This window comes from Fistularia commersonii, chromosome 17, assembly GCF_037954325.1.
Source record: "Fistularia commersonii isolate RoL2024-O1a breed Wild chromosome 17, RoL_Fcom_v1.0, whole genome shotgun sequence".
NCBI lineage: Eukaryota > Metazoa > Chordata > Actinopteri > Syngnathiformes > Fistulariidae > Fistularia > Fistularia commersonii.
The window spans coordinates 2999371-3012202 of NC_141300.1; the positions used below are offsets into that span (position 1 = coordinate 2999371).

At 40.1% G+C, this 12832-nt stretch overlaps 1 protein-coding gene across 2 annotated transcripts in view; it reads left to right on the top strand.

Annotated features, from left to right (window-relative positions):
- The first annotated feature begins 435 nt into the window (after positions 1 to 435).
- Positions 436 to 12832, top strand: part of LOC147224779 (solute carrier family 45 member 3) — a 29371-nt gene continuing 16974 nt past the window's right edge. Inside the window, exon 1 of one of the 2 annotated variants that reach the window (XM_086163812.1) lies at positions 436 to 536. Coding sequence is in view for 1 of the 2 variants with exons in the window: in XM_086163811.1 (XP_086019937.1) it covers positions 1165 to 1234 (70 nt within the window). In the remaining variant the exon portion in view is untranslated. Of the gene's footprint in view, positions 537 to 1107; positions 1235 to 12832 lie in introns of those variants that run through there. The other variant, XM_086163811.1, reaches the window with a different exon arrangement.

Below are 12832 nucleotides of genomic sequence, written 5' to 3' on the forward strand. Positions count from 1 at the left end.
TATATACAGGTAGGTGAGTGGAGAGTGGATCAGGGATCCATACATGAAGTCATTTATATTAACTTTTGGATGTGCTTTTCACCAGCATAACTTTTCAATGCATGATTCAACAGTGCGGACATTTCCTCCCACGTCACAGGTACTTGTTGAACTTTCTTTGATTACCTATAAAATAAAAGCCCATCTGTTTTTGTTTGCCTCACCCTTGTTAGAAGTAAATCTCAAAACCCATCTATACATCGTGAACGTTTATATTTTGATCACGTTTACGAGGAGTGTTATTGTTTTGTGGTCGCACTGCTAAAATCTTCACAACGTTTTGTTTTGGATATTGTTATAAATTCGTTTTTTTAAACATTGTAATGCATATTTCGAAAGCGAAGACCGGAAGTGGTTTGCTGTGTCTTCGGCTAACTTGACATCATAGTTGTCAGTCACAGCTGAAGTTGGCTCTTTGTCCACAAGTTAAGCAATAACGAAACGTTGGGAACGACTAAGTTGCTGGAGGGATTTTCCGGGTCTACACATTACTTGAGGTGAAGTTTCCGTCATTAAAATGAATATATTGAAATTGAAGTCTTTGCTCCATACATACAGCGCTTGCGTTGCTAACAAGGGTTAAAAGCACTGCTTCGCTATTTAACGGTCCTGGTTTAGAAGTTATTCATTGCATGTGGCTATCGAGCAATGGTTGACCGCGTCGAAGCTTCGGGCTTTACAGTAAGACTCGATCTTTATCGAAAACATTGAATGAAACCACGACAGAAACGTTGACTGTTTTGAAAGACATCGCGTTGATGTGTCTACTTATGCTTGTTTCGAGCCTGGAGATTACAAGGTGATCATTAGCCGGGTTCCCCCCCTGTCAAGCAGCGTGGTGTTTTATAGTTGTTTTTCCCCCTGCCTTCGTTTTTTTTTTGTGTCGAGTCGTTCCACGGGTGTCTGCCAAGTGACATGGTGGCAGTGCCGGCCCGCTTAGCTATATATTCCATCTTTGCAATTTACTCAAGCTACTTGTTCACGTCACGCTAGACGTTTTGCGGTGTTGTGACACATGAATACATATGGGTTGCTTGTGGGCGGATGCGTTTCAGTACGTAGTGTTGAGAAAGTTCTCCTTAACTTTTCCCACTCAGAAGTGTATTGGCTGCAGCGCCGCTTTAAATGTCTTTTTTTGGCGCTTTCATGCGGTTTTTTAACGTTTTCCAGACTTCAACTCCGAGTGCAAGGAGAGGTAAGGGTTACGTATGCTTCCGGGATCAACTTCCTTGGAAATTTAACAGCATCTTTTGTTTTTCCTTTATTAAATGTTTTTGGAAGAGGTCGTTATCGAGTAGTTGTTAATTGAAGACTTAATGTTAGGAGTACACTGATGAAATACATTTGTTATTAATCCCATGGTGGAGAAATTGTGATGATTGTAATATTATAATGCAATGCAGTTGTGCTACTTGATACTACTTTTAGAATCTGAAAACTTTAGAGTATCCTTATTGAACTTAAATGACAAGTTATTTTTTCGTTGTTATTTCATTCAGAAAATTGTGAAATACAGTGAGGACTGTTTGCCAAAGCCAAACACATCTATAATAATATCTTCGTATAATTTTCAGAAAATAAATGGTGTAATTGCAAAGAATACAGTGATTTAGATGGCTGAAGTTCAGTTAAGATGGCCTTTATTTACTATTAATGCTTGATGATTCATAAAATTTTAAAAACTTTTTGAGGGTTAATATAGAGCCACTAACTACTTGTGGTGGTATGATGTGAAAAGCAAATACTCGGATTTCTTTGTTGGTAACATTGCCATTGAGGAGTAAGGTACAATCTTGAGACAACTGCAAAAAAAAAATTTTTTCTTGAAGTAAAACGTAAATAAAAACTCTTATTTTATTAACTGCCAAATGAAACAAAAGTTTGATCAAATTTAATTTGGTTGAACCAGGTTACTATTTAAGGTTCTGGGAATGTTTGCTTGCCTGAATGTAGTCGAATAAATCACTGCAATAATCTGAATACACCCTTGAGGTTTGTGTCACTGAACAGGCAACGTTTACAGAATTTTCAGCATTATCATTGTCAGTAAATGGTGAAAATAAAATTCTAATTTTCCTTTTCCTCACATAAGTGAATTTGCTGAAATTGGTAACACCAGGACATGATACAAAATCTTTAAAGGAAACCTCAACAAACACACCAAATGTTTGATGACAAATCTGGTGTTGCAATATTCATGATAAGATGCACTCTCAAAGGATGGATTTAAATACCTTTTCGTGAATGAAGGAAATTGCGGTGTCCAATGACGCTTTGTTACGCAGTTGGAATGCTGAATGATGAGAATTTTAACTGCTTTTTTTCCACTCAGTACATTCCTTTTTTTGTATACTGTCTTGACGAGCTAAGTTGTCATACTTGTTTTTTTGTTCTGCCTTGATGACTGCAGCACTTTTGAAAAATATTGATACACAGGTTAGACAGCATTACCAGTACATTTAAAAAGGCACTTTCAGTAACTTGAAGAACAAAGACATCCTTAGTTCTCATTCTGATGTGAGGGTTGCTGTCGGAAAACTCTATAATGTTACTCTTTTGCTCGCTATCTCGATCTGCAGGTAATTGTTGCTGAGACACGATTCTTTTTTTGCACAAATTTTACTGATAAGTAGCAGCAAACTGGTACCAGGTTTTGCCTCTGACATAATTGATATCACTAATTGCTATTATAAGTTCATTAAATAAATGAATGCTGGCTGCATTGAATGCATAGGTGCACGACATCAAAACATAATACCTTGTATCCAACTTGGGCTTGTATACAGTATATCCGCATATATAGGTGTCAAAATGGTTTGCAACTGAAAAGAAATAAGATGGGAGGACTTTTAAGATGGTCTTAAAACATATTGAATTTCAAGCCAAGGAAAAGGTTTCTGATTCTTCCCATTTGTTAGATTGTTGTCGAGCCTGCTAAGAAGTATGGTATCCAAGCAGTTACTCCAACACTTGATACTAGAGCAGCAACAATCACTTTGAGAAACCTACTGGTCAAACTGCCCACTGGTTTGTTGACTTAATATTAATTCTGTTTGAAATTTTTTACACAGGCTAATCAGTTAAATGGCATGCCTTGCAATTGTTGAGATTATTTTAATCATAATATGTATTATTATGATATCATACTTTTTAAATAAGATGGCCAGTCATTTGGGCCATCAAATGCAAAAAGTGTGGGAACCAATACAATACAAGTCTTTTAAGTTTTTAACAGGTGGAATGCATAGGAAGCCTGAGTCTAACTTGTGTGTTTGATTATGTCTATGTATGTATGTATGTTCATAGAATAAAAAAAACAACCTCTGTACCCCCCAGCTTTCCCTTGATCTTTATATTTTTATTTTTTTATTATTATTTTTTTTCTCTCCTCTCGGTGGCTTAAGATAGGGTATCTATTATCAGATCTCTCGCTGTGTTTCGTTTATATTGAAATTTCTTGAGAGTCATAACTGAGAAAGGTAAAACAGTAAGCTTCTTTTAAAGTATTTGCTCACATCCTGAAAGGCACAGTGGTCAGCTCGGTACCTAATACTTTCAGCCACACTTAGCATAGATTCACTTCTGTGTCTTGCCTGTGATTCCATATAAGTTAACAGCAAGTGGCTGGGTGACCTCATCTTATTTTTGAATGTAAACATGCATTTTTCTCATTCTAATCATGTGTTTGCGTTGTAGCTGTGGTTTTGGCATTTAGTAAGAAATTGTTTATTGTTGAAGGCAGCACACATTCTTCTGTCCAAGTGGGAGTGATCTGGAAGTATAGCATGTGGCTCAGTGTGTCAGCATCTTCATAAGGTCACTTTTATGGCCGTTAAATTGGTATGAGAGGGTAACAGTATCCATATTTAACAAAAAACAAAACCCAGACAACAAAAAGATAAGATTATACTTTATTGAATCCATATGGGTGTTGCAGCTATATGCCTCTATGATGAATTTTATTGAAAAAGTCTACGTTATGTACAATATGAACTAGAAATTTTCTGCAAATAAATTAAGCAGTGTATGCTGCAGTCAAGCTAATATAGTAGGTAATGTTGTTTGCACCCCTGCAATACATAGGCATGTTTGGGTGACTGCAGGTAAAAAAAAAAAAAACAAATAAAACAGTGAACACATACATTCATTGGGTCACTGCAGTTATCGAAAGCAAGGTATTACACTTATTCAGTTTGCCATTTTTGCTTGTACATTTTTGTTCTGTATGATTCTTTTTCCATTATTGCTAATGATTGATTTTAATCCTGGATATGTTCTCCTCTCTGTTTGCATTTTTTTATCTTTTTGGGTTTAAATGCATCAATTTAAGGACAAAGTGTTCAGACAGGTGATGTTGTAAAGATATGATCAATGTGTTTCACGTCTGTGAAGAATTCCAGTCATCCATGCCATGGTACTTCTCCTAATCTTCTCATAGCAACTGGACATTTTTTGTCTTGTAGACATTTCACTTATTCTCTGCGAGGCTTCTTCAGTTCTCAACTCAGAACTGAGAAATTGAAAAGCCCTTTGAAAAATGGCGCAAATGTCCAAACCAAAAAGAAAGGCAACCTATAACCCAATACCCCCCTCCTCCTCATCCTACCAACAGTAACTGGCCACCCTTTTAAACCAGTTTTAGATGTCCATCTGCTCCACTTTATTTGCCCTATATTCTGTCAAATTAAAAGCATCCCTATAGAGGGCATGTCTTGGCCTGCAGGCATGGATACAGGCACAGCAGCCAGGGTTTGAAGGGAAATCTTTTGTTTGTGTGCGCGTGTGTGTGTGTGCCCGCGCCCGTCCGTCTGTCCATCCATACAACACACACATCTTATTCTTTGTCGTTTGGCTGCTCCCTTTTTGGGTTGCCACCCCAAATCAGCTTCATTCATCTATTCTCTGTATACTTTTCTCTCACACATACTAACTTCGTCTTCTTTCTCTGCAAGCATAAATCATCTCTTCAGTTGTCCTCAAGGCCTCCTGCCTTGCAGTTCCAACCTCAGGATCTTTCTACCAGTATGTTCGCAATCCCTCCTCTGTGCCTGTCTAAAATACGTCAGTTTGGTCTCTGACACCATTTCCAAAACATCTAACATGGGTTGCCCCTCTGATGGATCAGTCCTGATCCTATCCATCTGGTCACTCGCAAAGATAAGCTTAACATCTTCATCTCTGCTACCTCCAGCTCTGCTTCCTGTTTTTCTTCAATGGTACGGTCTCAAAGCATCACTTGTCCTGCCACTTGTAGCTTATGGCCTACACCTTTCCTTTCATTCTGTCTGATTCTGTTTTATCACACATTATCCCAGACACTTCTGCAGTCATCCCAACCTACTTGAACATGTTTCTTCGCTTCTTTTCCATAACCTCCATTGCTCTGAACTGTTGACCCTTCTTTTTCTCCGCTCCTTGTAGCTTAACAGTTCTGCTTGGGTCCCTCTCAAACACACATGTATTCTGTCTTGCTGCAGGTAACTTTCATTCTTCTCCTTTCCAGGGCATACGTCCACCTCTCAAGATTTTCCTCCACCTATTCTCGGCTCTAGCCACAGATCACATGGTCATATGCAAATGTCATAGTCCTTGAAGAGTCCTCCTTTCTAACCTCGTCTGTTGGGCTGTAAAACATGACAGAGAATAAGAAGGGGCCACTGATGTAGTTCAACCTCCACCTTGAATTCCTTTGTCACATCTACGGCACATCTCACCACTGTCTCACAGCTCTCATAGATGTTGTGCACCAGGTTAACATTCTTCTCTGCCATTCCAGACTTCTACATTCATCACCATAGCTACTCGCACTGCAACTTGTCATATATCAACAAAAGCACAAAATTGGCGCGAGCATGCTTCTTCCCCATCCTCCCACATTCTTTGGTCCTTTTGAATAATCTAGTTAAAAACTCTACTGCTGCCTCTCCAAGACACTTCCATTGCGCATATGGTATATCATCAGGACCAACTGCCTTTACATTTTTCATCCTTTTCAATTCCCTCCTCATTTTATCTTTATTAATCTCTGCTACTTTGTGATCCACTTTAGTCACCTCTTTTCCCCATCACGCCCAGGCAAGACTGGTGACATAGTCCTGCCCCATGGCCTCCTCCTGGTTTGACATATCCGGAACACCCTACCAGAGAGGCGTCCAGAACGCATCCCGATCAGATGCCTGAGCCACCTCATCTGGCTCTTTTCCGGGTGTAGGAACAGTGACTCTACTCTGAGCCCTGCCTAGATTGCTGAACTCCTCAACCTATCTTTAAGGAAGAGGCTGGACACCCTGCAGAGAAAACTAATTTTTGCCATTTGGATCTGTGACCTTCTTTCAGTCATGGGCATGGGTTAGGGTAGGATAGTAGCTTCCAGTATATTGAGAGCTTGGCTCAGTTTCTTCTTCACCAACACTGACCTGCGCAGAGTACGCATCACTGTTGATGTCATACAGATCCTCCTGTTGATCTCCTGCCTCATTCTTCCCTCACTTTTGAAAAAGACCCCAGGATACAGTACTTGAACTCCTCCAGTTGAGGCAGGACCCCTTCCCCGACCGGGAGTTGGCACTTTACCTTTTTCCGGCTGAGAACCACAGTGTCTGATTTGGAGGTGCTGATCCTCATCATGACCGCTTCCCATTCAGCTTTGAACTGGTCCAGCAAGCACTAGAGATTGGATCTGATCAAGACAACAGAACCACATCATCTGCAAAAAGTAGCAGCCCAATCCTGAGGCCAACAAACTTGACCCCCTCAATTACCTGGCTACACCTAGAAATTGTGTCCAAAAGTTATGAACAGAATCATGACAAATGGCAGTTTGGTAGAGTCCAACCCTCACTGGAAACAAATCCAATTTACAACCGGCACTGGAGACAAGGGTCTGACAAAGATAATACAAAGACCTGACACTGATCATATCATTTTGGGCCGAATTGCCCGTATAGTTGGAGCACCCCCCACAGGATTTCCTGCAGGACAAAGTCGAATGATTTCTACAGGTTCACAAAACACATGTTAACTGTTTGGACAAACTCCCCTACACCCTAAAGGACCCAGCTGAGGGAAATGAGCTGATCCACTGTTCCATGGCCAGAATGAAAATCACACTTCTGATCCTGGTTTTGAGGTTCAATGACTCCAGCGCCCCAAAGAAAACTTCCAGGTAGGCTGAGGAGCGTGACCCCCCTATATTTTGAGGCCACCCTCCGATCCCCCTTTTCAGAGGGGGATCACTACCCCATTTTGCCAATCCAGAGGCACTGTCCTCGCCTTCCATGCAATGGTGCAGAGATGTGTCCGCCAAGACCGCCCTACAACATCCAGAGTCTAATGGAACTCAGGGTAGATCTCATTCATCCCCAGAGCCCTGATAAGAAGAAGCCTCGGCAACATCAGCCCCAGAAACAGTCCACCCCAAAGTCCCCCTACTCTGCTTCCTCTTTAGAAGGCTTGTTGTTTGGATGTGTACTGCTTCCATCTCTTGAGTCGCTGGAGAGTAACCAGAATCTCCTTGGAGTCCTCCAGATGTCGTGCTACATGGCCTCCGGAACTCGTCCCATGTCTGAATTTTAGCCTCGGTAACCAACACAGTTGCGTGCCACTTGGCCTGCTGGTACCTGTCAGCTGCCTCTCGAGCCCCACAGGCCAGGTCTCATTCTTTAGCTTGTTGACATCTCTTACCGCGGGGGTCTAGCCTCGGGTTCAGGGGTTACTGCCTCAAAAGGTACCGGCCACCTTATGACAAAAGCTTTGGTCTGCCACCTCAATTATGGAAGCACAGAACATGGTCCACTCGGATTTAATCTCCCCCGTGTCCCTCAGGATGTAGTTGAAGCTCTTCTGGAGGTGGGAGGTTAAACTCTTTCTGATAGGGGACTCTGCCAGAGATTCCCAGATTACCCACATAGTATGCTTGGGTCTGCTAGCTCTGACCAGCATCCTCCTCCACCATCAGAGCCTGCTCAACACCTGGTGATGCAAAAAGGACAATCAGCCTATTCCATGTATCCTTTTTGCAAAGTCTACCACCATCGTCCCACTGGTTTCCTATCCTGGATAACAAACCTACCCATTTGTTCCTCATCACCTACTGCCTGCAATAACAGGTCTATTGAAGCCTGCACCAGTTACCACTCTCACCTCTGGGGATATTCTGCATGTCTTCATCTAACTAACCCCACAGTTTCTCCTTCACTTCGAACTCACATCCTACCCTTGGGACATAGCCACGAACAACATTGAGCATCACACCTACAATTTGTATCTTCAGAGTCACTCTCTTCACCTCCAGAACATTTCTGACAGCTTCAACTTTAGGATAACTTCTACACCATTTTTCGTCCTTTCAGCGTCATGATAGAAAGACTTAAATCCTGTTCCTAAATTTTCAAGCCTTGCTACCTTATCCACATGTCAAGTTACCAACACCAGCCTAATTCCCACTGGATCCCTGTAATTTTATCAGCACCTATTGTGGCCAATTTTACCCCAGGCCTCAACCAATATGAAATTCTTATTCTGGTCCATTTGTGTATTTAGTTTTGGCACAAGGCTTATGGGAGATGCTCTTTCCTAGATAACCCTCTGCATTTACTGACTTGGGACTGGCTCAAGAAGACAGTGGCTTGTGCCACCCTGAGGCTACATTGCTTACACCACACACTAAAGTTGGCCTTTAGTTTAGTTGTTCAACCAGGAGAGGGAAATAGGAGTTTATTATATTTGCTATAATGGAGTATAAGCTTATTTATGATTGAGCTTGATGAATGGAGGTAAGGAGAGGGTTCCATAGGTATGGATTTGTTTGAGCACAACAGCCTTTTTTTTTATATCTCAACCACCTTTCAGGCTCCTATTGTACACCACAAGTGAATGTTGTTTAGTCTGAAAAATTGGTTTCTGAAAATGCTTTTTGACAGATATTATTAAAGGCTGTCAACAACAGGATTCCTCGAGTGCTTTGGGATCATCCCAATTCTCCTTTCAAAGGTTCAGGCAAACAAGAAAGAGATTCAGTGTATATAGTCTAGGGCAGGGGTCAGCAACCTTCAATGCTCAAAGAGCTATTTGGATGCACACAGAAAAAACACTGGGAGCCACAAAACCCTCTTGATAGCTAAAATGAAGATAACACTGCATGTATCTTTTTTTTTATCTCTATGTTGTGTTTTAAAAAAATGTTGTCTGTGGCAGTCAATAAAGCAATGGACTGCTACATAGAAAATGAAATTCTATTTCTGCATAAAACAAAGACATTTTGAACTCTTTTTTTTTTTTTAAGTTTTTTTTTTTTTTTTTTTTGAAGGTTATGTTCAAATAAAATACTCTGTCTGAAAGGCAGAACTTAAATTATCCAGCTCGAGCAAACCAAAAATGTCGTCTGCGTCTATGTGCCATTATCCTTTTATCGCATGTTGTAGGGCGTGTAGTCAGCTGTCACCGCCAATAGAAAAAAGACTATTTTACTGTATGCTGCGAAATATATTTTTGCGCATTAATAAGTCAATTAAGATATTTATTATACTTCGTTAATGTTTTGTTTCCTCCTGAAACTCAGTACAGAGTCTGCACGTCAGGGCTGTAAAAGTTCAATAAATCTTGTTGCCAGCAGGTGTCACACATTGGCGGTTTTATGGCACATATTTTGAGCAACAAGGGAGCAAACATGTTTTTCAATGTCACATATCAACATTATCTTTTATATTTAGAATAGGATGGGATAGGCTCCAGCATCCCTACAACCCTAAGCGAAGGATAAGTGGTAGATAATGGATGGATGGAATATAAAAAAGGACAAATTAAAATAAAGGTAATTTCAATTAAATACTCTATTTATTGTCCAAAGCCACAGCAAGCTGCGGCAGAGATGAAAGAGCCATATATGGCCCCAGAGCCGTAGGTTTTAGGTGGCACACAAACAACACATCTTATTTAGGCTGATATATTTGTTACACAGGTAACCACTGAAATTATAATGTTTATGACAGTATACCTTGTGTAGGAGCTTCTTCACTCAGTATGAGCTCTGAAACTGGAAAGCTATAAAACATATTTTACAAGTAATAGAGTTTCTTTAACATCACTGATAAGAATATGTAACTGTTAAACACAATGATTGACCTAATCCATTTCCTACTGCCTAAACATACCGAGAGCCACCTTGTATCTAACATAAACTGTCACAACTAGCCAATCGCGTTTACTTGAAGAGGGCAGCTGTATCTATTTCCAGCTATAATTATAAAGGGAGAGTTCACAAGTGACCTCTTTTGAAATTTTGTAAGTTTTTTTGGCAAATGAATTCCTTGAGTACTTGAATGAGGTAGATGAGGTAGTCTTCTGATTTCTCCCTTTGAAACGTTGAAACACAGGTATCATAACCAAACCTGTATTCCTTTATTTACATTGTAAGTGCATAAACATTGTTTTGTATGTGTGCTTGTGCCTACATGTATATGCATTTGTGTCTGTGTGCAGCCTCCAATCTATTACAGAAACCTCTATACTTTTCCATTATTGAGATATTAGGCAGGTGTCAATTGAAAGCAGCCTATTTTCGTAACTTTAATGACCTGGAGACCTCATCCATTATAAACAACATTTTAAGGGGTCTTTCCACAGCTAAAGAGTTCTTGAAGATGCTATTGCTGCTGCACTGTCTAAGAGAGCCATGGACTTTTGCTTGTCATCTATTGTCTTAACCTCAAAAATACACTATAACAATTGATGAGGAGCATCAAATTCTGGGTCAGTTATAATTTATAACCACCTGAACAACTGATAGTCCTAATATTATCATCATTATGGAGAATGAATTATTTTTGAAACAGATAGCTAGGACCAAAGATTTCATAAAGTAAAGATTTGGTATCGTGTTAGTCTCTAAACATTAAGCTCTCAAGGTGCTCTTATCGTAGATTGTCTCTTGATCAAATTAATGGGCTGATGTTTTATTGGTCTGAAAGGACTGTTTTAATGGACATTGTAGTTTAAGTTTGAACAGTACACCAATTAAATTGTGTATAAAGTGATATTTGTTAAAGTATACTGGACATTTTAACAGTAATAGAGGTTTGGTATGTAATCTAATCTTTGAGTATTAGATGTTTTTTCTAAATTCACAGTTTTGTGAATTTGTCAAGTCAGTTTATTTGTATATTATTTATCCTGTACATTCCTCATACACTCACACACAGTGCAGAATTATTAGGCAAGTTGTATTTTTGAGGATTTATTTTGTTATTGTATAGTGCTCTTGGTCAATCCAAAATGTTAATAAACCCTTAAACCTGAACATTTATGTAGTCAAAGTAAAGTTTTAGCATTCTTAAGCGAATATCTATATGTACACAATTATTAGGCAACTATTAGTGTGCAGAATTATTATGCAACTAAATGAAAAACAAAGATTTTAACTAAATGAAAAACAAAGATTTTCCCATCTCATTTGTTTATTTTCACCTGTTAAAGGAAGAATAATGAAACAAACTCAATTACAAATAAATATTTCTGAAATTTCACAAAAAAAAACAAAAAAACATAACAAAACCTCAGTGACCAATAGAGACACCCTTCATTTCAATAACAGTCACAAGCCTTCCATTCACGGAGTCAGTCAGTTTCTTGATCTGGTCAAAATCACCTTTTTTTGCAGCTGCAACCACAGCCTCCCAGACACTGTTCAGACAGGTGTACGTTTTACCTTCACTGTAAATTTCCTGCTGAAGAGGGCCCAAAACTTCTCAATAGGGTTTTAGTCCGGTGAAGAAGGGGGGCCATGTCATTAGTTTTTCAATCTTTAAGGCCTTTACTGGCTAGCCACGCAGTGGAGTACCTTTATGCATGTGATGGAGCGCTGTCTTGCATAAAAATTAGCTCTTTTATGATACTATATAAGAGTGTGGGAAGCGTAATACAGTCAATGGTGGGTTGATAACAGTTTGCGGGAGGTTTGTAGAGGGTTGAGTGAGGTTTGTTGAGGGTTAATGTATCTGTAAATACCATCAAAATTATCCCATCTCTACTTCGTGGAAATTCACTTTTCGTGAGGGGTCTTGGAATGTAACTCCTGCAAAAAGTGAGGGTACACTGTAAACATATTTCAAATTTCAAGGTGCAACTTGAACAGAGGAGGTTGGGGGTGGGGTAGATTGTGTGTTTGTCGGGGGGGTCAAAGCTTATGAATGGAGTTGGGGAGCTGGACAACCCTGGGTACAAAGGTAGCCCTTCTCTGGGTCCCGCAGGCAGGGCAGTGAAATCAGCAAGCTGATGGCAGACACTCAAAAACTGGAAACAGAGCATGTGAGGGGTCTTGGAGGACATGGTCAGCGAAAGCTGACAGAGTTCTGAGAGGAGTGCCGATGTTTTTTGAGCATACAGTGACTGTGCTTTGCAGTTTCTGTTCAGGAGGCTGGTTGAGTGCAACCTGCAGGTTATGGAGATGATGATGTTCTCGATGAAGGAGAAGGAAAAGGTCTTGAGTATGCCTTTCCTTAGTCTAAAGGAATTGAGCTTCCTTAGGAGATACTTCCCTTGCTGACATTTTTTAGGATGTCCTTAGTGTTGGTGGAAGATTTTAGCTAGTTGTCAAAGATGGTGCCCAGGTACTCCTTAACAAGTTCAATTGGAACTCCATGGATCATGGTGGTGACTGCCGTATCCAGATCCTTCTGCCTGTTGGTAAAAGCCAACCATGATCTTGGTTCTATTTACATCCAGCCCCAGACAAGAGTTGTCACACACATCCGCAAACTCTCCATGGGCTGATCCTTGGGACTGTGATGGTCCTGAT